This window comes from Bubalus kerabau, chromosome 1, assembly GCF_029407905.1.
Source record: "Bubalus kerabau isolate K-KA32 ecotype Philippines breed swamp buffalo chromosome 1, PCC_UOA_SB_1v2, whole genome shotgun sequence".
NCBI lineage: Eukaryota > Metazoa > Chordata > Mammalia > Artiodactyla > Bovidae > Bubalus > Bubalus kerabau.
Window position 1 is genome coordinate 276,376,712 of NC_073624.1, and position 27,588 is coordinate 276,404,299.

The 27,588-nt window shown below is 43.2% G+C and overlaps 1 protein-coding gene across 3 annotated transcripts in view; it reads right to left on the reverse strand.

Moving 5' to 3' along the window:
- The window catches only part of EFNA5 (ephrin A5), a 292,511-nt gene extending 267,445 nt beyond the window's left edge, over positions 1 to 25,066 (reverse strand). Inside the window, exon 1 of one of the 3 annotated variants that reach the window (XM_055565800.1) lies at positions 24,756 to 25,066. In XM_055565800.1, the coding sequence (XP_055421775.1) occupies positions 24,756 to 24,880 (125 nt within the window). In that variant the 5' untranslated portion in view covers positions 24,881 to 25,066. The remainder of the gene's footprint in view (positions 1 to 24,755) is intronic. The other 2 variants (XM_055565799.1, XM_055565801.1) reach the window with 2 other exon arrangements.
- Positions 25,067 to 27,588: the final 2,522 nt, after the last annotated feature.

Consider the following 27,588-nt stretch of genomic DNA (forward strand, 5'->3'; position numbering starts at 1 on the left):
GGGAACAGAAAAATAAGTAAATCTTGCTTTATAGAAGTTGAAGCATTTTCTCAGCCACTTTTAACTTACATAAACACCAAATTGTTCACCTGTACTTTATCCAGAGATGACTAAATTAAATTTATACTACCATTCATGATATTTTAGTCCCCCTAAAAGGCACACACTATTCATATGTTAAACATCATTACCAAATTTATTTCTATCAAATCTCTGTGTGTATATCACCCTCTTTTAAGTGCCATCTTAAACAATCGGCCCACAATATACTGGATCAAGTTTTACAGTTAGTCTAGTTCTGTCATTAAATTTATCCTAAAATACCAGAGCAAATAAATGTTTTTGTCTGACTCCTACTTCAAAAGGATTTGAGGACAGGGAAATGTTATTTTTACTTTGCTCATATCTTGCGGACATCGCATAGACTTAAAGTCATCGAGTCTGTACAGAGAGCAAATATTTAAAGTGCTTGGCATTTTTAAGATGCAGTTTTTGATTTGAAGATTGTTATATTTAAAAAACAGAGAGAGAGCCAAAAAAGCATTGTTAAATGTCCATCCTAAGCCATAACCAAAGGAGCCATCTAGCTACTTCTGTTTTCTCCAGGTAAATATGGAAGATTCAGTTATATAAAGAAAGGCAAACTCACTTGCCCACACATTCCCTGTGGCCCGAAGCCTGTCACCTGCTCTGCTCTGCTCTCATCAATCCATCTCTTCAAATACCTAAGAGGCTGAGGCCAAACAATGTGGCTGAGAAAAACAATGAGTAAGGATCTGTTTACATTCCCACTGTGAAGAGTAATCATGGGGTGGCTGTGACTGATAATTATCAAGTTCAATACCTGTTAACACGTGGCTCCTTCTCCATGAAATGAAAGATGAGCAGAATCTAAGCAGGTGCTATGCGCTTAATGGCATTATCATTCTCACACTAAACCTTCCACAAAGCACCTACTGTGTGCCACGCACTACACCAACCACAGTAACACAAAGATTAAACCGGATGTGACTGACGCCAGGGCGAGCACAGTGAACCTGGTGTAATTAATGTCTTCAGTGAGGTTAGCCAGTTACTACCGGGGCACACAGAAGGGAAGAGGGAGGCGCTAGTTAAACGTGGGGGTCCTGTCACAAATCCACTTGCGTTCCTGGGTCTCCCCATCAACGAGGAGACAGGAATAGTTACACTTACTCCTGTTGTGTGTCATTTCTGAAAGACATAGCTGTGAAAACTATGAGAAGGTTAAAAAGACTGCTTCTGAAGACACAGAGTATTTTTACGGGAGTATGGAGGTGGGTCTGGGGCCCCGTTTCTACCATGGTGCTGCCACTGAATGCAGTGCTTAAGATGGAATAGGCTTGATTCCACAGAAAGGGGAAAAAATCTTATTGAAAAATCTTTATCGTGTAGGATTTTTTATTGTGTAAAGTATACACATTCGAGATCAGTTCCCCACGTTCCTCCAGACATAGTGATTTTAGTATGGAATCAGGAATTTTGAATATTATCATCAATGCATGGTAGATTGCTAATGAGCTGGTTTAAGTAAAGTATCATATAAATGATACCTATGCCCCACAATACAAATTTGTGACTTTTAAAAAAAAACTAGCATCTATGTCATGATGTCACTTTGATAACAATATAAAACAAAAGGCAGATGACACAATCGATGGAATAATTTGCAGATAAAATGAAGCTTATGTGTGGATTTAAATAAAATTATTTGTTGTGCATATTAACTAATACCAATGTATTTCTATCTTATGCAATTCTGGAAACTTATGAGCCACTCAAACCACTCAGTCTAAATATACAGCTACTATATCTATACTTTCTTCAGCCTCTCACAATTTCATCATGGGTACAGGTGTCTATAAGAGATTAATAATTACTATTTGTAAAAATCATAATTTAAAATCATAGTTTCATAATCAGCATTGTTATTATGATAAGCTATTATTTTAAGAAGGTCTTTTAAACAACATAGCTATATTGTTAGCTAGAAATAAAAATCAGCAAAATAAACTTACTTTAATTCTCATTCTGATAACCAACAATGAAAGGTTACAAAATTACAAGCTAAAGGGGAAAAAAAAAAACAGATTTTAAAAATTAAACTTGGATTTTTAAATTTAGTCAGACGGCTTTGATTAGATAGCAAGGAAATGAACAATGTTAAGTTCATGTCCACCAAATCACTAAATGCAGAAACACACGGGCAAATACATACCCGCTGTGGGTAACCAACCTCCTTGACAGAACAAGGCCTGACCTTTATGAGGCCCACCTTCGTGCTCCGTGATTGTGACCGGTCCCCTGAAAACCCACCCTGCCCCAGGAAGTGGGCTGAAGCCTGTCCAGTCTACCCATGGAACTGATGAGGAGTGATCTGATTAGACACTACTGACAAAACAGGCCCTGAAGTTTTATGTGGCCACCCAAGAGAGGAGACGCTGTCTCCTCTGCAAGCAGGCCCGTCTAATACCAGGCAGGTGTAAGACAGGTGTGTTGGGTCATAATTACTCCTTATAGTGTATATACCTGTCTATACATTTACCATCATCTTGATGCAAATGCATAACTCACTTAAAATTTTAGCTGGTTTTCTGGCTGAATCATTCTCCCTTGTAGAGTGAACTGGCATCTTGGAATTTATTTTAAAACTCCAGGATGTCTTGTCCACTTCAGTTTTTGCTGACCACTAAAGTAATGTTTGAGATATTCTTTTCATTTTATAAAGTCTGTCATGACATTATTTATATTTCACTAATAATGTAAAAATAAGTATGTAAAATTAGATGTGATATAGCAAAAAACAGCTCAGAAGACTATGGAGTCAAAAAAACCCGTAAAGTCATATTTATATAACTTATGATACAGATTTAAATGGACACTCATATGCTCTGTTCCGGTATTTACACATTTATCCAATTTTCTAAAGTCTCCCCTCTTCTACTTCATATCTCCTCCCAGTGGGTAGCAAAAGAAAACCAAACACTTTAGTAAATCAACTTGTGATTTAGATCTTACAGATGTAACCTAAAGAATATATATTTTTTAACTCCAGGCACTTCTATTTCTTTTGAAACACTTCTTAAAAACTCTTCCTCTTTTTTAGAACCAAACTAAATTCAGAATTTAATGTGATACATTTCTGCCAAAGTCTCCCCGTGTTAAATCTCAGGATTGGATTCATTAACTTGGATGAAGGTGGCTTGGCTTGTTTTGGTATAAAACATGTACCCAAAGCTCTGAAATTGTATATTATTTTTCTTACCAATTAACTATAATTTCAGGATAGTTTTCCAGATAAATCCTTCAAATCATGTTTAGAAGTAACACAGAAAAAAAAATTTTTAAGTTTGAAAGTTAAAAAAAAAAAAATCTATGTGTTTTCTTCAAAAGTTTCAGATCAGATCAGTCGCTCAGTTTAGACGTGTTGTAGACACATATGTGTTATCTCCTCTGCTCTGACAAGCTAAAAGGGTGGGGGGAATACAGTATATGTTTTAACCAAGGAAGTTAAAGAGATGGAAAGATTCATCAAGTTGACAATGACCTCCCAGAGGACAACAATCCTCTGGTTTCACAAATGAGGAAACTGGACTCGCCCAAGGTTAAGTGACTTGCCCAAGGTCAAAGTCAAGTAGTGTCAAAGCTCTGACTCGTTCGGATCTTCCGAGTCAGATGCTCTAGCACAGGTGATCGCCTCGGTCAGTCACCTTGTGGTCAAGATGAAAACGAGTCCTGGGGCATTTGGTGATCTGCTTAAGGCCAAACACGGGATTGGGAGAAAATAAAAGTGGCATCCACATCACCAGGCCTTATTTCTTTTTTCAAACATTTCATCTTTCAAACTGACAAAATCAGAAAGGAGAATTTCCACTCAATTAACACATGAGTTCAGTTAGATTACCAAAACATTTGGCCATAGGCAGGCAAGAAAATGAAATGAAGACAGGAACTGTGGGCAGACCATTCATCTCATAGGCTAATACTCACGTGAGTAATTCTCTAAATTAAGAATGATAATAAGCAGATTTCACAGAGGGGATACTTTGCAGCAGGTATTTTAAATGCATTTACTTTCCTCCGAATCATCACACATTATACATACTCTCTATTTTACACATATGAAACTGAGAGTTAAAGAATCAGCATTTGAACCCAGAGCACCCTGACTCCAAAGACAGTCAATGCTATCTCCTTAATACATCTCTGTCCCAGTGTAAGATTTTTTTTTTTTTTTTGGTACATAATAATGAAAATAGAGAAAGTCACGCAGAAGTATTTGTTAGTAGCTAGCATTTACGAATCACATACTCTGTGCCAGGCATTGTTCTAATGTAACATGTCATTTAATAATCACAATAAGTCTTAACAGATAAATAGCTTTATTCTTCTCATTTACAGCTGAGGTAGGTGAAGCAGGGAAAGGTTAAGCAACTTGTCCAGGCCCACAGCACCTGCTAAGTTGAGAAGCTGAGAATTATACCCAGGAAGTGCCTCAGATTTTTAACCATCCCAGGCCAGTTCTTGTATGTAGTGTTTCTGTACATAAACCACAATCCCTGACGTCAAGAGTCTTATCATCCAGGGAACAGAACACAAACAAAGATGTAGATAGTATACACAAACTCAGGATTATCTACTTATCAATGTCATTCATATACACTAAAGTAGAAGAAGGGGTACAAACTTCCACTGCAGAGCCACAAAGGTTCTGCCTGGGTGATGAATCACCCCATGTTTCCAGGCACATATTTCAGCTGACAGACCTGGGTTAGCCTGCAAAGCAGATGTCCACGATGGATAAGGTGCGAAAACTCTTTCTTCCTTCCCATGCTGTCTCTCCAGAGAGTAGCGGGGAACCTGAGCCACCCACATCCTATCAGGGGACTTTTGTCTTTGAAACTAATCAGGAATAATTTACTGGCTGTTAAGCTATCGGACAAAAAACTCCCATGATGAAACGAAGCAAGGAAAGGGGAGAGATGGGAGTGTGGAGTGGGGTTTGGGACACAGAGGAACATAGAGTCAATTCAAGCATTCATAGGCTGTTCTCGATACCGTTAAAAACACACGCTTCTTGATCAGAACGTATTGAAAGTGAAAGAGGCAGAAGCTGTATTTTTTTTTTAATTTTAAGTGAATCCATAGTTATTATATAAACCAAAGCTGACCAAAAGTACAGGAATTTAGATGAAATATAGGTGAACTTTTCCCAACGATATGATTGTTAAACTCCAGCTTTTATTCTAGGAGTTCTACAAATGTTCCTGAAATTCTTTTAAAAATATTACTATATTTGGCCAGGCCTCTGGAGTCAAGCTTACCCAAATGCATAGGAGAACAGCTAGCTGGCATGTGAATTCCCTACTAGTCCCAGTATTCTTCGTATACAACACACATTTTGTGTGTGTATATATAAACACACACAGCCTGACAATTAGCGCCAAAGAATGAGTCCATGAAACATTTAACCTCCAGGGGTACTAATTATCTGCTGTAGGTATAACCAGTTGCAGTTTGCAACCTTTCAGCCCATTAAACGCTCAACAAGGGGGAACATAGGTGTGCAATTTTAACCCTCCTTTCATATCAGCATACAGTCTCTATGTTCTTATCCCCTTTGCCTCCTGGAACCTTCTATCTCAAGGTCACCTTTCAATACTTCACTGAGTTCTCTTAGATGGAGTGTCACTCCACACAGCCCAGCTAAGAAGCAGTTAAGGGCCACCTAACTGGCCAAGGTCAAAGTATTTAAAGCTCAGTTTTCTCATCTGTAAAACAGGGTCATTATAATGCCTTCTTCTTAGAAGGTGTTGTCCAGATTAAATACTTGATAATGACTGAGGAGTCCGTAAAGCACCATGCTTGGTATAGAGTAAGGGCTTGATAAACGGGAGCCATGGGAGAAACACCTCCATCTCCAGAGGGGCACGGGGCCCCTTCTGTGCCTGAAAAGGCAGGGGTGAATCATCCCGCACTCCTCTAAGTAATAAACCTGTACTTGGGGTTTTGAAAAGGGACTCCTAGAACCAGCCCAGGGAACCTCTGCACAGCCTCTCTGGAGCAGAAGAGGGGGTGCCCTAGCTGCCAATCTCTTCTAAATGCAGCCTGATGTTTGAATGATGGCATCTGCTTTTTTTTTTTTTTACATATTAGTTTTCTGCTAATGATCTTTGCAAATAATGGGTTTTTTTTGGGGGGGGGGCAAAAATTAAGTTTGAAAACAACTGCTTAATCTAGAAATCAGAGAAGTAATTTATATGTGATAGAGCACCATGCAGTGCCATCTGGAAATACTAAAACTGCCCCGGTTTTTACCTTCCTACCACCTAACCACTTATGAACCAGACCTAATTTGAGACCTTCAAAATTTTCCAGTACCGGTTATATTTGCAAGTCAATTAAACAGCAGCTGAGATACACAATGGTGCAGAACAATGATAACACATATGAGCACTCTGCTAGCTCACCCATTATAAAGAATAATCCATCATAATGACCCTCCCCTCAATATGAGAAGCTTCTCAGTGACACCCTGCAACGTGGCTAATCCACTGCAGCCCAAGCTTCCAATCTTGCACTGGATCTCATTGACTCAGAATGAACTACTTTCTGTATGGCCCCCAAATCCACCTCCAAAGCTACCGCCAGCAAGTCTTCACTCCTCTTGCTGTGACTCCCTGGAATGGTCTTCTCCTGCTTGTCTCCATCTCTATGAAGATCATACCCATCGTCCAAAGCCTACACTACTGTATTCCTCTTCCAGGAAGCAGTTCCTGATACCCTGAACAGATGTGCTTTCTCTCTGTTCATAGCATTCCAGGCTTTGTTGTGACATCATTTGTTAGTTGCTCCTTATTAGCCTGAGTGAAGCAGCACATTCTGATCACTGCCTTGACAATTAGTGCATTTTCTAATTGTGTTGGTATGTGCCTGCATGTGGTCTTTAGCCCTGGTGTGTTCGCATCACATGTCACAGAAGGACACGCATTTAAGATGCAGGGACGTTTACAGTATCGGTCAAAGTGAAAGGCCGTCCAGACATGCTCTTGGTTTCACTGTGTCTTTATTAAAAATCGCTTAGCAGTCAGGACACATGAGAATTTCATTTTAAGGATGTTTACTTTTCCAGTTAGTAAATGTACCAGGATGGTTTTCACTAAAACATAAGTCAGCCAGCTGTTTGTTTGGGTTCTTGAATTGAATGGTAAAAAAAAAAAAAAAAAAAAAATACAGTTTTCAGTCAAAGTACTCCACTTTTGAAACAAGGGAATCTGTTCCACATTTCAACGATTTAATTTTCTTTCCAAAAAAAGTTGAAATGTTTCTTGTAATAAGGACATCGCCTCTTCAGAACTTCAGAACTGGCACTTCAGATGGCATATGGTTGTCGCTGGCCCATCCGATACCTGGGGGAAGCTGAAGCACTTAGGAGACCCGAGAGAGTGTGAATCTGACATGACAGCTGAAGCTGCAAAGCCTGACAGAGTCATCAGGACAGGTACCCGCGAGGGAGGAGGATCAGCCTGGAATCCAGGTTTCTCCCCCATCTCTCGCTCCTCTCCAGCAATAAGGCTCCCTTTGCGGTGCCCGTGAGAACACAGCATCGCGGGACCGCCAAGACCCAGAGCTCCGCATCTTCGCGCTCCTCTGCGGGTCTCCCCGCGTCTCTGGGGCCGACCTCGGCTCCTGCTGGCTGTGGAGGCCGCCGGCCTCTCCCCACACGGGCGCCTGTCCGAGTCCAGCTCCGGCCCTGGTGGTCCCCCCGCGGCCCTTCTCTTCTCCTAACACGCAGACCCGGGCCGGCTCTGGGTGCTGCCCAAGTGGGACCACAGGCGGCTTTGAGCGGTCCGGCCAGCCCCGGACCCGGTCGGCAGGGACCGCAGTTTGCAGCCGCTGTTTTGAAGCTCCTTCCAAGCAGAACCCACCGAGTTTTCTAGATTTTATTTTAACCAGCGGGAAGAGGGTTGTCGAGCTAGATTAAGTAGATTACTGTCCAAACCACTTTCTCAGAGAAAGGAAGGGAGGCCATTCAACCAAACAGGTTAGACTTTCGACCCGAATGAGCAGTTTCTACCAAGAAGAACCAACCATCTTCGGACACTGAAGACTGCAGTCTTCACGCTCCACCTTGGGCCGTGGTGCAAATCCACTTAGTGTGACCCCTTGCACGTCTTGCCAGCAGGGCCCTGATGGGATCAGGCACCCTGAGCTTGCCAAAGGTTGCCTTCTCTGCCCGCAAGGGCCCTAGGGGAGGTTCCTCCAAACTCCTTGGCTGACTCCCGAACTGGATGCCAGGTATACCACCAATTCAAGTGCGTCCTAAAAGGAAACTCAGATCACCAAACACCCAGAGTTCAGAGTTAGCTATGGTAAAGACTACTACGCGTGTCTGAGGCTTGGCAGCATTCAGAAGGCAAATCTTTGGCTTTGAAGAGAGGACCTGGGGAAAGAAAAGTCACAAACACTCTCTTCCCGCCAGTGACAGTCCCATACCAAGGGATGGCAGGTGGGATGGGGAAGGTGGTAGTTCTAATACTATACTGGGATCAATGGAGTCTTTCCATAAGTTTACGTAGCCTTCTGTTGGTGTAAATATAGAGATACTCTTTTTATTAAAAAATAAAATGAACTGTAAATATTTTTATATTTGCCCAGTTGGTTTATTTTTTTTTCCAAGGAGTCAACTGTCAGAAAACTAACCTGAAGTTACAGTTGGGAAGTTTTTACTATAATGATTACAACCATAAAAAATTACCTGAGATTTCAGTTAGATATCTGAGGCAAGAAATTCATAGTTGTTGGCTATAACCAATTATGATGCTCATTATGCATTTAAATCAGTAAGTAGACGTCACTGTTTGTGCTTAAAGACCTAACTATACATGCCATTCACATTTTATAATATTTCTATAAGGACAGTCAGATGATCTGAAAAGTTCAACAGGAGAGAAATTGAAGACAATTTGCAACTGTCCAAACGCTAAAATTCAAGTTTATGGCAACCTAATAATAAAAGGCAGGTCACTATTGTCTATATTTTAGACATGTAAAATACATTGACGTAATTTGGCATTTCACAGACAGAGTGAAGAGAATTCAAAATACTCCTCCTCAAATTATATGAGGTAAGAGGTTAGGTTATCAGGATAGGCTTCTTCCATCATGTTTATTTAAATTCACCAAATGCACTGAAATATGTTCAGCTCTAATCTTTACTACATTACTTACCATATTAATAAAAGCTAAATAATTTAAATGCAACTCAATCCAATCATTTCAACATCTTAAGGAATTACTGGATTGCTATACACTCAATTTGATCAATCAACATGCTCTCATGGAAAGAAAATACTGAGTCAGCCTAGCTGAAATGAAGCCTCTAGCTGATATGTTTAAACTGATACATGAGTTGTAAGGAATTATTTTTCTTAATAATACAGAGTGTCAATAAGTAAGTCATCAAAATTTAAACTTCCTGACTATTCTATCACCAAGAAAGGATGCCTAGAACACGGGAGAGATTGGAACCATTAATCATTCATCAGACACTGAGTCCAGGTAACCTAGAATTGCAAATTTTAAAACTCGAAATAAACTCATAGCAAGCTCATTCTCTTGACAAATCTTACCTTCCAATTTAGCAGGACCAAAGAAACCCACTTCTGTATGACACAATACAAACGTTAACAAATCAGACTGTAGCTGGTGAGCACAGCAATTCCAAACATTGAAACACTGAACTTTGAAGGGAAATCAGTTATGCGGAGTCATCAGGGCTCTCAAATAATTTTGCTATTGCTAATATTCACGTCAATTTTATTGCTACTGGCCAAGCGCTGCCCTTGGTTGTCACAAAATCTCTGGGTTACAGTGATTTAAGGATCACTGAGAATTTCCCTTATGAATTACATTGTGGGGAGGAGCTTAAGTGAGGTTTATATCATCAGGAGAAAACTGTCATAAAATAATCATATATGATTGCTATTCTAAAACAAGTAACAGGAACACTTGCTATTCTCCTGACTAACTATAAGCATATGAAGTAAAACCTGCTTTGAGTCACCACCAGACGATTCTAGAGGAAAGTGGCCCTTTGACAGTAATGTGTTAAAGAAACTAAGGTTTCAGTGCATTCCAATATGTGTGCCTTGACAAATTCTGTTTCCTTTCCTAGCTAGATGTTGTTATGATCTATTTATGCTCCTAACAACAATGTGTGTATAATTAGCATGCACTAAGTTTAAAAGCAGTCGATAACAGGAGATTTTTAAGCACAGAGGCGTCAAGAGGCTCAGCCCTGTTCTTCTGGCAGTAGCAGGCAGAAGAATCCAAGGATCCCAGAGACAGCCACGCTGCCCGTGAGGAACAGCCCCAGACAGGAATTGATTTGTTTCAACAAGCTCCTCATTGGAAATACAAGCATTCTCCAAAAGGGTGTCGGTATTCATTAAATTCTCCTTTGAGATGGAGATACCTTATTATACCTGTGAAGTCCAAAGCAGAATATTAGGGTTTCAGAAGTCAAAGAGGAAGCAATGAAGCAGAGATTAGCTGGGAGCACCAACTTTACAAAGGAGATCCAAAATTCCTTTCTGGAAGAAGGCCCCAGCCAACTGGCCTCTCCAGTGTCTTCTCTTCACACTTTATTACTCTCAGAGAAATTACAAGATAAGCCTAAAACGTGAATTCCTTTAAGAAGAAATCTGATGTAAATGCATAACTAGTATCTAGCAGGGATGGTATGTATTACAAAATAAGTCGACTTGATTTTTTAAAAGGTCAAATCTTCCATGATGATTTGACAATAAATTATTTGTAAGAACATATTTCTATGCAATTTAAAAGAACATATGGAGTTACAGAGTTGCATCAATGCAAACGGAGGTTACCCCCTCAATCTCTATTTGAATTTTTATAACCCTTTTTAAAGTCCTACTGTATTTTCCTTCAAATTTTCACAGATCTGAGGGAGACAATTTTCTCATGCCCATTTATTTGTTAGGATGAAGAAACTGAGGTTCAAATTCATCACTATGAAAGGAATGGTGTATTTAGACTCAGGGCTGAAATTTAACTAGATCTGAAATGTAACTAAAATGTTAACCAAGACAATTAAAAATCTAATCACTTACAGGATTTTTAACATCTTCCTCTCTGAGCCGAGCCTAGTCAACACGTAAACCCACTTGAAGTTTTATACAAAACAGCTGCTATTATAAAACTCAAAACAAAAAGGTACATGAACTCAATGCTTTTACTTTATACCATCAAGGCAGTCTGTAAATGTACAAATATCTATGTGTCAAAGAACTCGGTTACAACCTATTAATCTGAGAAGTCACTGTTAATAGTCCTGAGTTAAATAAAAACTGTTTGGTGAACGAGGACAAATCACCGTTAACAGCCATGAGTTAAATAAAACCTATTCAATGTATTTATTTTCCCTTTTTTAAAATATGGAGGGGCAAAACCATAATGAGGACTACTGAGCATCTTCTGCTTTATCTAAACATGGCAATGACCACAAAGCTTAGGTGTGTCAACTCCAGTTTGAACAAAGCCATTCCTTTAGGGATATGCAAATGACATCATTAATCAATGAAGATATCCTACTTCTAAATTTAACAATCTTCTAAGCATACGTCTCTTTTAGGACACCCTTAAGTTCACACAAAGTCATGAAAGATTCTCAAATTTATCTATGAGAATCGTAAGACTGGGAACTCTTAAGTGGATGTCACCTCAAAGTCATTGCCCCAGATGCTTATTTACACCCTAATGAGCATAAACATCAAAAAAGTCAAGCAAAAGAGACATGTCTTGATTTACTATTCTTAATAATATTCATAGTTCTTACAAAAGTTACACAATAATTAAGTCCATTTTTGCCAAGGATTTGAAAATGAAAAGTTTTCCTTCTGCTTGATAATTAACTATAAAAAGGCATCAGCAAAATTTTTATTAAAAAATGAAAGTATGTGTGAATTAAGAGTGCTCACCATCCTCCCCTTCTTTTGGCTTATTTTCATACAAATATAGCTGATCTAAAGACAAACAGTTTCATCTTTCTTTTAATAATCGTTGCATAGAGGTGTATCAGTTGAGTAAGTCTACTTATGCTTTCAAAGACTTTCAAGTTCACTTAGGAGAGTGGGAATATTGTATTTATACACCCAGAGAGGGAGCGACAATAAATAAGCAGGCAGGGTAATCTGAATTTAATTAGTTTCACCCTTTATTCGTGAAAACAAGCATCACACAATTGTTTTGCAAAAGCAAATGATATACAGGCTATGAAAAAAATACAAGCGTATTTATACCACTGAGACTCTACAGAAACAAAGATTTCCCACTAAGGACACTAAAATTATGGCATTTTAGAGCAGACAGGTATTTTCCCCAAATCTCCATAGAAGTGTAGGCTCCTAACGTCACCCACAAGAAACCCCGTCAGAGGAAGCACAAAAGTTGTTAGTCATCTTCTGGGCTGGATGTAAAATGAACATTTGGGGTTCGTTTAACCATATGGATTTCACTTAGAAAGTCTTAAAAATCTGTTTCTGAGGTGTAATTCTGGCATTGCCATAGAAAATATCTCTGGGGAAGGTTTGCAAATATATTGAGACATTTATGACAGGATCCTCCTTAAACTTTTTGGACCAAAACAATTTTTTCACTCCAGAAGATTTGTCTATAGAGAGCAAGACTTCCATCCAAATACCTGGCCGGTTACTTTTGTTAGCGGTGCATTTTAACGATGCATAAACCTCAATGTAAAAATCTATTTTGTTTGTCCGAGACCTGGGGGTAAAGTCGCAAGACATAAAGACAACCACAGGGTCTTAAGACAAATAACCTGCACTCCTGCAAACACTGAGCCCCTTGAGAAACTGCAGAACCACACAGGCAGTTCAGGGCGAGAACAACCAGGAGCCCTTGGTGAGGAACCAGAAGTGATCTCTCTCCCTGCTGATTTATCTAGAAGCTGGCTGCTCAAACTGTGGTTCCTGGGTCAGCAGAATCAGTATCAGAGAGTTCACTACAGATGCAGACAGGCCCCACCCCAGATCTACCGCATTAAATTCTGTATTTCAAGAAAATTCTCAGAGGACTTGTGTGCGCATCGGAGTATGAAAAGCAGTGATCTAGAAATTGGAAACTGGCTGCTTCAGGATGGTATGGGTGCTGCTTCTGTGCTGCTTCAGGATGGTATGGGTGCTGCTTCTGTGTTGTTTACTGCGCTGTCCTCAGCACCAAGAGCTACACCCGACCCACGGAGGACACTCAATAAATGTTTGCTGAATAAATCCAGAGGTGAAGATCACACATGTGATGAGAACAGTGTCTTCCTCTCTGCACTGTGATCGTGTGTATACAGTTCTTAATGTACACAAAATTGCAAGGTCCTTAAGGGCACAGATGTTGCCTCACCCACCTCTGAATCCACTGCGTGCCTCCCACTGTCTGCAGGTATCACTCAATGTTTTACCAATTGTAGCTTTTAGATATCCAGTACAGAAATATATTACTACCGTTAGATATTGATCTTTATAATATTCCTTTAACGTGAAAACTTCGGAAAACTCAGTTTAAATCAACATATAATTCCTGCATTTACCCATTTGGTTCTGGTTTTAAATACAGTAAGGAGAACTCACCCAAGAAATTAAAGTAGTAATGGAAAATATTATTTAGGGCCAAGTCCTGATTCTATGTGGTACCACAGAACAGGAATGGCATGGATGATTGAAATTCAAAACTGATTCCAAACCTCAAGTTATTCAATAGCCACAAAGTCTCTTCTTACCAAATCTCACACCAGAACTCCTCTACATCTCAGAGATATCTTTTTTTTTTTTTATTTTCTTTCCCAAATCCACCTACTGAAGAGTGAAATGGGCCAAAGCCATCAAAGGAGAAATACAGGAACAGAGAGATATACATAATAAACAAAGCGATCAGTCCTCAAACAACCAGATACCAACACCAAACTCTAGAGCTAAGAAATAGCAATGTGTGAAAGAGATAGTTACCCAGTAAATAATGGGCACAGATGTATGATAACAGGACCATTCCAAAATGATACTCAAAATAAGGAGACATCCAGAGCAGTAAGTATTGCTGACTCTCCCAGGTCAGGTTTTCAAGAACAAATACTAAAGTGGGAGCCCTCTTCCCAATCAAGAATCGCTTTGTTTCTATTTAATTAACTGAATTAGACTGTCTTTATACTTTTTTTTTTTTTTTTTTGCTTCAGGGATCCCAGAGTTTTAGGTTACGCCATCAGGTATGCGTGACCCCATGAGTGTATACTCACATGAAATGCCCTGTATACATACACACCCACACCCCAGCACGTTGCTGGTGTCCCCCGAGTATAGTCGACAATGGTGACAACAGAGTGTGGAATTAGCTTCATTGTTCCCCTGACAGCTATAGTTCCACACGAGACCCTCTTCTTTTTAGGTGGTAAATGCTATGGAAAAAATACACTAGTAAAAGGCATTTAATTATGGGTCCGGCAACCATAGTTGGAACACAGGTAGAGGAGACTAGCAACTCTGAGACAGCAAACACATTTATTTCCAGGGGAGGGGAGAATTTTGTTCTTCAATTACAGCAATGCTTAAAATATGGATGACAGGCATATGATTAAAAAAAGAAATTTTTAATGTTTCCCCCCGAGTCTCTATCGAGGATAAAGTATGTATACAATGCTACATCAATACTAAAACTAAGAATACTATTAAATCCATACTAAAATATTTATAAGAATAAAGACATTGCTTATTAATAAGCAAAATGCATAAAGAATAGCTTCCTGTCTTGATACTATCAGTGAACTACAATGATTCAGTTTCAATTTGGGTTTTCACATGGACGTAAAAAGATGAACACTTGTGATATCAACTCTCTGGGTGCTGTGCCCCCTGAGGCTTACTTCAGTTTGCTTTATCCAGTGTTTAAAACCAGGCGTCCCTTTCTTTGCTGTCATGGCAGACACCAGCTCCGTCACTGAGGTCCTTTCTCGCCTGATTAATTAGTAATTGGGAGACACATTTTGGCAGCTTTCACTTCCCTATTATTTTCTCTGGTTTGACACAAAACCCCGTCAGGAGCCCCACTCTCTGAACTGTACCCCATTTACTGCTGGGTCACTAGATTTTAATACACAGAGCCCCTGCCAGAAAACTACCGAAATAGGCATAAAAGTTTCCTGAAGCAGTAACAGTAAACAAATATATGAAGAAAATTCTGAATGCCACAGTATCTGAAAGGTTAATGGTCTGTCTGAACCCAGGGGTTATGGGCAAGATTGCAAAGCAGAAGCTACAAGAAAAGGCCTGCAACAAAATCACTGCTTTCACCTGTCTTAGAAAAAAAAAAAGAAAAACATATTAGCTAAATAAAGCAGGCACACGCTTGGTGCGGCGGAACCATACATCTGAGCCTCCTCCGCTATCCCAACCCGATGAATAAATTTCTTGGGAGGAAAAGACTGATGGGGACTACGGGGCCACAGGTCCCTTCTGGAAGTCGCAGAAGCGCTGTCTAAGCCACACAAAGAAACGTGGTTCATCAAAGGGAAGGTGAGGAAGTTAAAACTGAAGCTAGCAGGCTTAGATTTGGGAGAGCTGCAAATAGCTACGGAATCCCCTTCAGGTTCTCCATCTCAAGTGTCAGTCACTTCAAAAGGGGGCTGCTGCGGAGGCGGGATGCTCGCTGGGGACACTCGTGAGCCAGGGCAGCGGTCGTGCTGTGTGGGTCAGAGGTCACCGTGTCTACATGCCGACATCTGCCTGTATTTTCTGGCCCCGAAACAACAGCAGGGGAACCAGGCTCATTTGCCCCCACTTTGTTTAACCTAATTGTTGAACACAAAAGATGACTTCCCCATATCTAGACTTATTTTTCCTTTCCTCCCTAATCCCCATTTGACTCCATAAAATGAAATACTATTAAAGAAAACCTCACCAAAAGGTCAAGTCCCCTATCTATTATTAAAGTTGGGGGAATGTGACAAAGCCATATTTTCCGCTGGCACCTGTGAACCACAAAACTTCACATCACGCCCACCACCATCAACATCTAGACCACGATCAGCACTACAATTATTCCACCAAAATAAGCCACGACCGCCTCAAAACCGCAAAATGGCATTTTGGACAGGAGAAGATGCTTCCATTTACTCTTACAACATGTGCTTTCATAGTTCAGAGGCAAGAGCTAATTGTTAATTACAGTTTCTACATGCATAAATAAATCACTACTGAAACCAGAATGGACATTCTGACACCTTAGAGGCAGGAAGGGAAAACAAAAGTAATTTGCTAGTTCATTTCAAACAAAAAGGTCACTTTGAACAACTTGGTTACTGTAGCCTTCTCCTTCAGCCAAAGAACAACAGATGATGGATAGTGGAGGAAAGGGTTTTGGTAAGAGAAGCTGTTAACTCACACCTGGACTGTAACGAGAAGTCCATGAGATGCACGTCTTATCCCAAAACATTTACTTTATGCATCTCCTTCACACTGCCCCTGCAACCACCACAAATCCTACTTCTAATGAACTAAAACCATCTGTGACATCAGCAGTACTCAATCTGTGCCCAGCTTAATCAGACTGGCTGAGGCAGGGTACTTTGAAATTATTCTTAAGAATTTCTGTTTTTACTGCAGTGCATGGGAACAACGTTCCCAGACATCATCAAACAGATGCAGTAGCAAGAAGCGTAATATAAATTTTTGGTAAAGTTTACTAGGCCACATGTTCCTCCAAATGCATCCAGAAATTTAAAACATGGTGGAAAATACAACAGTCTCAGGGCACTCACATTATTTTTAATAACAAATATGAATTTACTTCCAAAATAACTGTCTGTAAGAACCCACAGGAACGGTTTAGTCATGAGACTGTGAAAGCCTATGTTGCAGGGAGCGGAAAGGCTCTGGTTTCATATAACGCTTCTTAAAGCACCCCAAATGCTTCTTTTTGGAGGTACCTATGTTTTTATCAGTACCATGTACTAGAAAAAGATTCTTAGGACTGCTGAGCAATTTGGGGGAAAAAATATATATCAATCAACAAATTTAAGAGACTACTTAGTACAGTGAGAAAAAGGACATCAGGATGGGGGGGGGCGGTGATAATAGGAGATATTAATAGATGACTGAGAAATTGTAAGTTTCAAGAGAAAAATACGTATGTAAATATGGTACAGCCCAATACTTAACATGAAACTATAATATGCCTGGGTTTAAAACATATCATTACTAAGTTAAAATATCCATTTTTGACAACTAAATTAGAGAAGATAGCATTTTCAGTGCGCTCACAGATAAGACAGAGCTTTCAAGGGGGATCCCTGCTCAAGATGACTATAAAGTGGTTTAGCCCTTTCCTATCGTCCATATTCATTTCCGGACCATTTTCATGAAAGAAATAAAGTCGGTCTTAAAACAAGATGGCTGCTTCTGGGGGAAAGAAAAGAAACGCTGATTTAACTGAAAGCCAAAAACCTAGCTTTTTCTAAATCGAGAAACAAGAACTTCGGTATATGTTTTTTCTCATCTCCAAGCATATATTCATGCACTTCCACATGGAAACTTACAGATTAGGCTGGGCAGTGACTGAAAAGTATTAATAGCAAAGCCATTTTTTTTTAAAAAAGGTCTGCTCTTAGTGTGCTAATAACCTGAAGGTCCGATGCATATACACAGAGCTACAACAAAACCCAAATTCCCGCCCGTCCTTCACACCAGAACCGCGATCCCCAGTTCTGAGAATCAGGTCACTTGACAAGTAGTAACAGGAATAATATTGGTCTCTTACATCTTTTACAGAACTCCATCAGAAAATGCTCGGTGATACCCTGTCACAAACAAATCAGCTGAATTTGGCTTTTTCAAGTTAATACCCTAGGAACTAAGCTGTGAGATAACCTCTGGGAACAGCACTTTGATGACCTTCCCTGAAGCAAATGGCAGATTAATTCTATGACATATATGTAAAAGCTGAAAACATTTCCCCTCCATTTTGAAATAATTTAAAATAGATTTTTTTTTCTGAAAAAATCACTCAAAACTATTTTTATTTCTCACTTGAGGGGAAAATAAGGCCTGACAGTAACATTTTCTTCAACCTGTCAACTGTCAATTGCATGAAGGATGTTTCTCGAGATGACAAAGGTTTATTTTTCCTTATTGAAAATGATAGAAGTCTACCTGAATGAAAGCTGAGCTAGCCTTCACTGTGGTACTCTACGGTCTCTCAGCAACTGGCTAACTCAAGGAGAAGTTTTCACTGTTTTAAAATAATGGTTTTATTGAAATCTGTGACTCCCTGCTTGAATACTGTATTCAAAAACCTCAAAGTCAAGTTTCCATCTACATGGATTTCAGATTAGAAAACAGTATAGGGATTTCAGTAGTTGGCAATAAATCCCTCCGAGTACAATCAGGAGTATAGATTATCAAGAATAGTAAAATATAAGGAACTTCTTTATTTATGCTAAAAACTAGGCATAATAGTTGTAATACAGAAAACCCCGCAGCATTACTTCCTAATTCTAAACTGAGTGCTTCTATGCCATTGTGCTGCCTGGTTTGTAACTGACAACTCTGTAAACATGAATGTAGGCAAATTTCAGGGGAAACCGATCTCCTGGTAGTGAGTAATATTCCATTCAGAAACACTGGAAGTTCAAATTAATCACAGGAAACTTTTCTACCAAACAGCTCGGGGTCTAGGCTGAGAAGCAGAAGAAAATATAAATTTAATAATATAAATCAGGCCCTTAAAAGAGACAGCAATTTATTGATGTTTCGCTAAGACCACCATCATAAGACAAATTACTAAAGCGAATATTAACATCTCATTTCTCATACTCCTCTTTGAGGTTTTACACCTGAATATGAAGGTGTTATCCGTCACAAATGATCAGAAGGCGATTTTTTCTCGGTTTGGAAGACTAGTCCCTGACTGAGCACCCTGGTAGGAGGCCAGGCCTTCCTCGCTGTACTTATGATACACACGTTTCCTTTTCAACATCCTAATCAGACCTGCCACTTTAACAGTCTGCATACTGTTTCTGAAAAGAAAATGGATTATATGGCCTCAGTGAACATATGACCGATTCATTATCTAAAATAAAATATCACAGCTTTTTAAGTTCTCATTACTGCCTGAAGTTATTCAAAACCCACACACACAAAGAAAATGAAGAGGGCTAAGGCGCATCTTAAAAAAAAATTATTAATCAAATTATTTATATTGGACAAAAAAAAATATTAAACAATGAACCAAATGCTCACAGAAAATTCTCTTCTTAACATCTTCCTATGTTTTGTTCATTTTCCATTTCAATGTTTTCTCTTTCTCAAAGGTACACTCTTTGGGCATATACTTCTAAGCTTGCAAAGGCCAGGACTCCTGAAGGACTAATTGTATTCATTCATTTTCTTGGCCCAGCATGAAGCTGGTAGCTTGCTTGGTTCATAGCAACAGAGGAGAAAAAGGAGACGCTCATCTTTATCTGTCCCATCCTACAGGAAATCAGGCCACTGGACAGAAGGCATCTCACAAGATTAAATGGCAAGAAATTCACAAGGTTAATTTGCCCCCAGATAACTAAATGTTCCCTCCAAATGTGATCCTCAGCCTTCAAATGGGGAGGCCTCTACAACTCTTGATTATCAGCCAGAACACACATGGCGACGAGATGCTCCTTTGGTGAGCCAATGGCTTAGCTAACACGGCTGAAATCAACGAACGGGGAGTAACGACTGACTGAAGGCTCTCTCTGATTCTTTTCATCATGAAGAGTTTATTGACCTCGGTCTCACACTGGAAATGCCAAACTAGACTGTACATCAAGTGTGCCTCAAACAGCACTGATGTTCCAGTCTCTTAAGGAAAAGACAGTTGACTGTTTCTGATGGCTTACTACGAATACAGAACACAATGCATAAAATCAGTGGAACCGAACATCCCAATGGCTTGTTTTGCTTTCAAAATTCTCTGGAACACTGGCCCAAAATAAGCAGCACACTTTTCTTCGACAAAATTCTAGATAAAGAAAGGGTAAGAGGCGGGGAAAGTCACTTCACGTTTCCTACAAATGGATAAGGGTGAAAATACAGGATAAAAATTTCCATCACACAGGCTTTATTTTTAAAGCAGATGGTTATAAAACTCTGATATAAACACCAAAATAACAAAATTACCCCACTGTATCTAATAAAATGTTACACTGAGGTTCGGCGTTAATAAAGTTAAAAGACTCTTAAGTAATGTCTTTTACTTGAAGAACTTTTGTTTCTAATATATGAAACACTATTTAAAAGATTTAAAATTCTAAAACTAGAGTTATTAAGGTTGGTGATAGGGTCTTTCAAAACCAAGATCAACTTTCCATATTCCCTCAAAACAGATTCTTACATTTAGACCGTACTGATATTTGTTTGTCAGTGAAAAAGGCACAGTATTGGTATAACGGTGTATATATATATATGACACTGACAGCTTGGACTTTTTAAAATGAAACAAGTGAATTCTGAAAGAGAAAATAATATGCAAGGGCTATGATTAGGGGAAAATGTTACTACATCTCTCAGCTTAGTCACATACACACTGCCTGAAAGATTCCGAAGTGTTCATCTAGAATTCCTATCACTTTCACAACTCAAGATTACATGTTAGCAAAACTAAATGGTGTCAATTACCTGCTACTCTAACATGAAATGTTTAATTTACAAGTCCAAAGAAAACATACCATTAGGTTGAAATTTATAAAATCCCAGATGAACTATAGAGATATCTTTTCCCATAAGAGAATAACATTTTAAATTGGTGATTCTCAAACCTTAACAGAAGCAAAGAACTAAGTGAAGAGAATCAGTACTTTTGAAGTATGGTTATATTTCACATTGTATTATTTTACCATTCCATCAATTAATGCAAACCAGTAGGAGATAGGTTTAATTATCCCAGCATCATTTTGGTAAATGGGCAAATGAATCCAAGAATTTTTCAGTAGACACAGTTTGAATATTTTCTTTGAAAGAATCAAACTGTTTATAGCATGTTTCAGATTAAGAGGCATATTCTTAATACTAAGCCATCTCTACGGTTATTAGCGTAGCTACTAGGGGAGAATATAAAGAAAGTTCTATTGCTGAAAAACTTTTTTAAAAGTTACTTAAAAGCATTTTACATTATTAAATTAAGGACAAATAGCTATATTCTCCTTGACTTGGTTCTTAATTACTCAAACTCTAACAGGCCAGTTCAGAATAGAGCATAACATTGAATGGATCTTAATATCACTCTTACTATTTAGGTGAAACTCATACAACTCTTCAAATGTTTAAAATATAAAAGATGCACTTACAAAAATCTGATCATATATTTCTGCCCAGATTGATAGGTCCCAGTTGCTATTTTAGAGATCTGTAGCGAGTCAACACATAAAATCAGTGTTGCCCACCACCCAATAAACACTGGAAATTTAAGAAGTCATTAGCATTTAAAAAGTGAACCTTTATTTCCCAGAAGTGAATACCTGGGAAGACCGAGTCTAAGAGTAAAACTATCCGACAACAAATAAATTGTCCTTTCTTTTTTTTTTTCTCTGTGAACTTAGATCTATGGATGTACTTCTGTTATCAAAGTTCTCAATAGTGAAACCCAACACAGCACATAAACTATGACTGCACAAGTTACATGCAAGATATTTAAACCTTGTGATCAAGATATAATACTTAACTTTAATTTCATTCTAAACTTACTTTCAAACTGAAGTCCATAGGTATAAGCTAAAATACTTCATTTACTTCATTTTGCCATAATATCCACTTGTTACCATCTTAATGTGCCCACTTAACTTTTCTTCCAGGATAAAAATCTCTTAAGTCTGTTTAAGTTGCAATTAAAGTTCTCTACTTTTTTCCACAAGACTGAAGTCTTCTGATAATATTATTCATTTAGTAAAATCTTAAAAGACATGATTCATGTAAAATCAAAACGCAAGGCTAGCTTACTTTACATAAAAACAATAGATAAAAAGAAAATGTAAAACAAAAAATTTAAATTAGTAGACCTCTTCAAATTTTCTAAACTCGTTTTTCACTATCTTCTGTGATAAGCTGTTTGTTTCTAAATTACTTAGTTTGCATTTGGCTCCTTTTAAATTACATCCAAGCTGACTTTTCTTAATTCATCAAAAAAGCACCAACATTTCTAAGATAAATCTGCCTACCGGTACCTAGCATTAAAATATTACTTTTTAAAAGTTTTACTGCAGTAACACATAAAGAGAAACACAGTCACAAATCTCTAAGAATACTAAAATTACAGTTGAATCTCTTGGGTGGGGGTACATCATTCTTCCTTTTAAACATTATCAAATTGATAATGATGAAATAAACAGTATTTCCACAAGCTTCAAATTAGAACACTGACTCGGAGAATACTCTTGGTATTTTAAAATTCTACAGATTAACTTTGGGCAGCTTCAAAGACACCATGGCATCCTGAACAAGAGAGTTTTCCGCAGGCAGGGCAGATCTATTAAAAAACATGACCTGTGACAAAAATCAATGTGCTAATCTCAAACCAAACAACAGTATCAAAAGCATAAAACAGAGATAACCTAAGATAAAATGTCCTCAAACTAACTCAGACTAGCTTGACAGGTTAAGAAGGAGGGGTAGACTGGGGACGTTGCTGATGCTTCCAGGACGAGTGGAACTCCCAAGTATTCCAATAAATGAATACCATGAGGAAAAAAAAGATAACCCTGTGAAGTTTGGGGTGGGGAAAAGAAAAGACAAGCAAGAGCAAAATGTCCCAAATTCAACGAACCAATTTCACTGCTGTTTTATTTAATAAGGCACTAAAGTTTAAAATATAAATTCCTCTCTTTCGAATATGCTGTCTAATAAAGCCCAAAGGGGAATAAAACCAACCAACATAATGAGACTTGCTTTTAACACCATCACAACTGGAAAGCTCGCCCTATTTGTCTTGTCAGCTTTAATAAAAGGCATCTCCTCTGGCAGGATGGTTCTCTTGTCTTTTTTCCTAATAGTGGTAAGTGGCATGTCAGAGAAAAAATGAGTTTCCCATCCCATCACCCATCTGCAGGAGATGTGTTTTTTTAAAGCCAAACTTGGAGAGATGTCTCCACTTGGGCCAGACGCTGCTGTCAGGTCTGGGGCTACCTGGGTGTGACTGTCTTTCCTGGGACAGCAGGGGGGTGTGTGTGGGGGGGTACTCTCCCCGTTTTTCAGCCGGTGGACCGCTAGTAGGGAGATCTCCCTGTCTGCAGCGGAGAGGACCTTCCTCCAGGCGGGGGAAGCCCTCCGGTGCCAAAGCAACAAAGGCCGGCGGAGAGGGCTACGGGGAGCGAGGAAAAACTAAGGCGCCGGCCAGCGCCTCTCCCCACGCGCGCAGCGACCGCGAACTCTTTCCTTGGCCTCCCAACTTCCACTCCAGCCCAGGGGAGGGTGGGGGGTGGGGGGAAGCTGGGGTTTTCGGTATAATCGAGGCTGTTTCCCTCCTCCAAGAAGAGCGCGGAGACCAGCCCACCGCTGGAAGCTGGCCTCGGTCCCGGAGACGCAGAGCAAAGTGGGCCCAGCGGGGCCGACTGCTGCCCGGGAGAAAGGAGAGCTGCGACCTGCCCTGGACCCGGAGGGGGCCTCCCGGCCCTGCGGACAAGCTCCCCCGCGCCCCACGTCCCGGGGCTGTGAGCCAGGAGCGTCCGTGGGCGGCCGGGGGCCGGCGCGAGCGCTCGGGCGGCCCGGGGCGGGAGTCTCCGGCTTCCCCGCGTCCCCGGCGGGCTCGGGCGGCGCCGGAGAACCGGCTCCAGGTGACCGCGCGCGTGCCTCCGGCGGCGCCGCCAGCCTCCGGACCCAGGGCTCCCACCTCCGGGGGCAGGCAACTCGGGCAGCTAGCTCGGCCAGCCTGCCGTGACCCGGCCTTCCATCCAACTTTCTGGCCCCCTGCGCCCACCGGGAGGCGCAGGAGGAGGGAGCGTCCTCCCCACCTCCAAGAGCGCCAGGACCAGAAGGACTGGGGGAGGCCGTCTGCTCTCCTCGCAATTAAAAGAGGAAAATAAAAACCTCCAGCTTCCGCCTCCCGGGCCCCCTCCCTGCCCCCGGCCAGTGCGCATTCCGAGCGCATCGGGGGGAAAGGGAAGGAAAAATTCACACACACACACACACACACACACACACACACACACACACACACACACTTCGGGGATCTTTGGCGGATTCTCCCCCGCAATCCCTGCGCAGCCAGGCTCTAGGAGGGAGCCCCTGGCGGCGCTGCGCCCAAGGCTCTTCGCGCCCAAGCCCCGCGCCTGGATCCGGATGCCGGCCAGTCGGCCCGGGTGCAAGAGCGAAGTCTCCACTCCCGGGATCCCGCCTTTTCCGAGCGTTTCCCCCGCGCTGCGCAGAAGCTGCCGGTCCGGGCGGCCCAGGGGACGCCCAGGGGGCACCCAGGCTCCCCCGCCGCACCCCAACAAAGAGGGGGCCCACGAGAGGCGCGCTTCCCGCGAGCGCCTGCCAAGCAACCCGCGCCCGAGCCCACGCAGACTCAGCGCGCGCGCCGCGGCCGGCTAGGGCGCGCGGGTCCCCGGCGGGCGCCGCCGCTCCGTCCGCAGGGCCCCGAGGCCCGGGGAGCCCCGGTTCTCCGACCCACAGCCCCTACCCCACCCCCCGCCGCCCTACCTGGGGTTGCTGCTGTTCCAGTAGACGGCGTAGCGGTCGGCGACGGCCTTGGAGCCCGGGTCCTGGCTGAACACGCACATCCACAGCGCGAGAAACAGCGGCGTCAACATCTCCACGTGCAGCATCACGCCTGGCCAGCGGCGCAGCCCCCGACGCGCCACTCCGGGGAGAGAGCCGGGATCCGGACGAAGGGAGTTGGGGGGAGCGCGAGCGAGCGGGGGCCAGATAAATATGAATAAATACAAACGCAGAGGGGCGAGAGGCGCGCAGCGAGCTGAGAGCGGGGGGGAGACGAGCGAGAAGAAAAGAAGGCGACGGAGTAGAGGGGCGATCAAGGCAAACTCGCAGCCCCGCTGGAGGGATCGGGAGGAAAAAAGGGAAGCGCAAGATGGAGAGAAGCGTGCGTGTGTGTGTGCGGTGGCGGCGGCGGCGGGGGCGGGGGAAGGGGTGCCAAGCTGGGTCTCGGGCGGCGGCGGCGGGCCGGTCACCCGGGCAGAGGGCGGTGCGCGCCCGGCCGGGCGGCGGCACGCTGCGCAGTCACCGCGAGGGGCGCGCCGCGGCCGCGGGGAGACATACACCGGCCCGCCGGGCCCGGCTCAGCGGCGGCGGCGCGGGCTGCGCACGGCTCCGCCGCCGCCCGGGGCCCTGGGCACCGCGCCCCGCTTCGCTCCAAGTTACTTTGGCAGCCTTTGGAGGGGCGGGGGGCGGCAACTGCAGGAGGGGAGCTCCGTGCGGATTGCGCGGGGGCGGAGGGGGGGGCTTCGCGCCTGCGGTCCCGGGCAGTCGGAGGACCCCCCGTTTCCCCCGCCTCCTCGGTGCTTTCGAGCCGGGTGAGCCCTGGAAATCTCGGAGGAGTCCCAGGCGCGGTGGGCGCGGGGCGGTACGCCTAGAAGGGCGGGATCTGGAGTCACGGAGCGGCCAGCCCCGCCGGCGTCCTGGAGCTGGGGGAGCGGCCGCGGAGCTCTGGAGGAGACGTCTTGCCTCGCAAACCTCCAAGAAAAGTTTGGCTCCCCCGTGTCTTCGGGCGGGTCCCCCAACCCTCCTCCGGCGGAGTCCGTCTGCGGCGGCGGTGGGAGGCGACACCCGGCCGCGGGCTGAGACCCGGGGACCCCTCGCGCGTGCCTTCCTCGGCCGGGAGCGGGTGCACCGGGGCGCGCGGAGAGCAGAGGTTACGCACCAGCCAGCCGGGCGGAGCTGGGATGCCGAGACCCGCGGGGCGATGCCAACCCAGCTGTGAGGCTCGGGGGCGGGAGGGCAAACGACCCCTCGCAGATAAACCCCTCCAACTCCCGAACGGGCTGATGTCAAGTCTCCGATCGCCTTCCGGGAGCCAGACCGAGCCCCCCAGCTGCGGGGCCGAGAGCGCTGGGGGGAGCTCTCAGAAGTGTCCCTGCGACTCCGACCGGTTCCACCCCAAGCCCGGCAACTTGTAGAGATGCATCAATCAGTTGGAAACGCCAAAGGAGGAGGGGAAAAAAAAAAAAAAGAAAGAAAGAAAAGAGAGAGAGAGCGCACGAGCGCGTGGCACCTCCCCGATGACTACATCAGAAAAACCTTCCAGTTCCTCCAGCAGCGGCTCCTCTTTCCCTCCTCGGGCGCAGCAGCAGCGAGGGTGTGAAAACCACCAAGAGAATCCCCAGACCTTCGCCAGGCGGGAAAATAAACTTGAGTGCAGCAGCGGCAGCACGAGCAGCCCGAGAGGGATTGCAACGACTGGCGAGGAGTGGGAAGGGGTAAAAGTCAGTTTTGCAAAAGAGAGAAAGGGGAGGAAAAAGAGAGAGAGAAAATGCTTTATGGGAAGAAAAAAAAAAAAATCTCCTCGGGCACGCCCCCTCGTTAATGACCTGCGTGTAAAGCCGACAGCCGCCGCCGCCGCCGCCGCGCGGGAGCTCGGGGCCGCGCGCGTGGACGTGGACGGGTGCGCGGGGGCCGCGGCGCGGAGCCCGGCCCGACAGGGGGAGGCGCCTGCAGCCTGCGCCGTCGCCGCCCGGATCATGTGGGCTGATTTTTTTTTTTTTTTCTTCGCCCCCCCCCCCCCCTCCCCCAGCCCTTGCAGTTTACTTGGGAAGGGGTGGGGAGCGGCTGGAGCAGCCAGTCTGGCCCCGGCCTGCTGTTTGCTTACCGATCGGGTTTTTTTTTTTTTCCCCCTCTATCCAACCCGATTGGTCTGCTCCACGAGAAAAGAGGCGTTTTCCTTATCTCCTCCCTTCCCCACGCCTCCTAACCCCCCCCCTCCCCATCCCGGGCCCCACCTTCTAGAAACCTGACTAATTGAATTACTGGGAGTGCTCGGGCGCCCTCTCCTTCGCGCGAACCCAGCTGTGCTGCGCGTAACCCTTTGGATGCTGACATTTTTTTTTTTTTTTTTCCCGTCTGGGCTGCGGAATGGTCTCTTTACCTGAGACGAGGGGGTTCTTCAGTGACAAAGGAACGGGTTATCCCACCCTGCCGCCGGAAAGCCGAAATCCGTCTCCGGAGCCCCTCGAGTAATAATAGCAAAGTCTCAGCAGCCGGCGGGCAGGGGGACCACAGTGACCACGTGTTCTCGTAAATCTCCGCCCGGGTCTTCACGACGCGCGCTGCCCGGCTTATCTGGCGACCCAAGCATCTCTCAGGTGCCTTTGAATTACCCTCTTCCTACCAGGGATTTCAAGATTCGAGGGCAGCAAGGGCGAGTTTTCTTTAAAGTGATGCTTTGAAAACACTTTTTTTTTTTTAAAGTCAAGAAAATCAGTGTATTAAGTCGAGAAAATCAGTTTACAGTGATTACAATTCAGTGCGAACCCTCGGCGGGGAGGACATTGAATGCGGCAGGGACCACCCCCCCCCACAC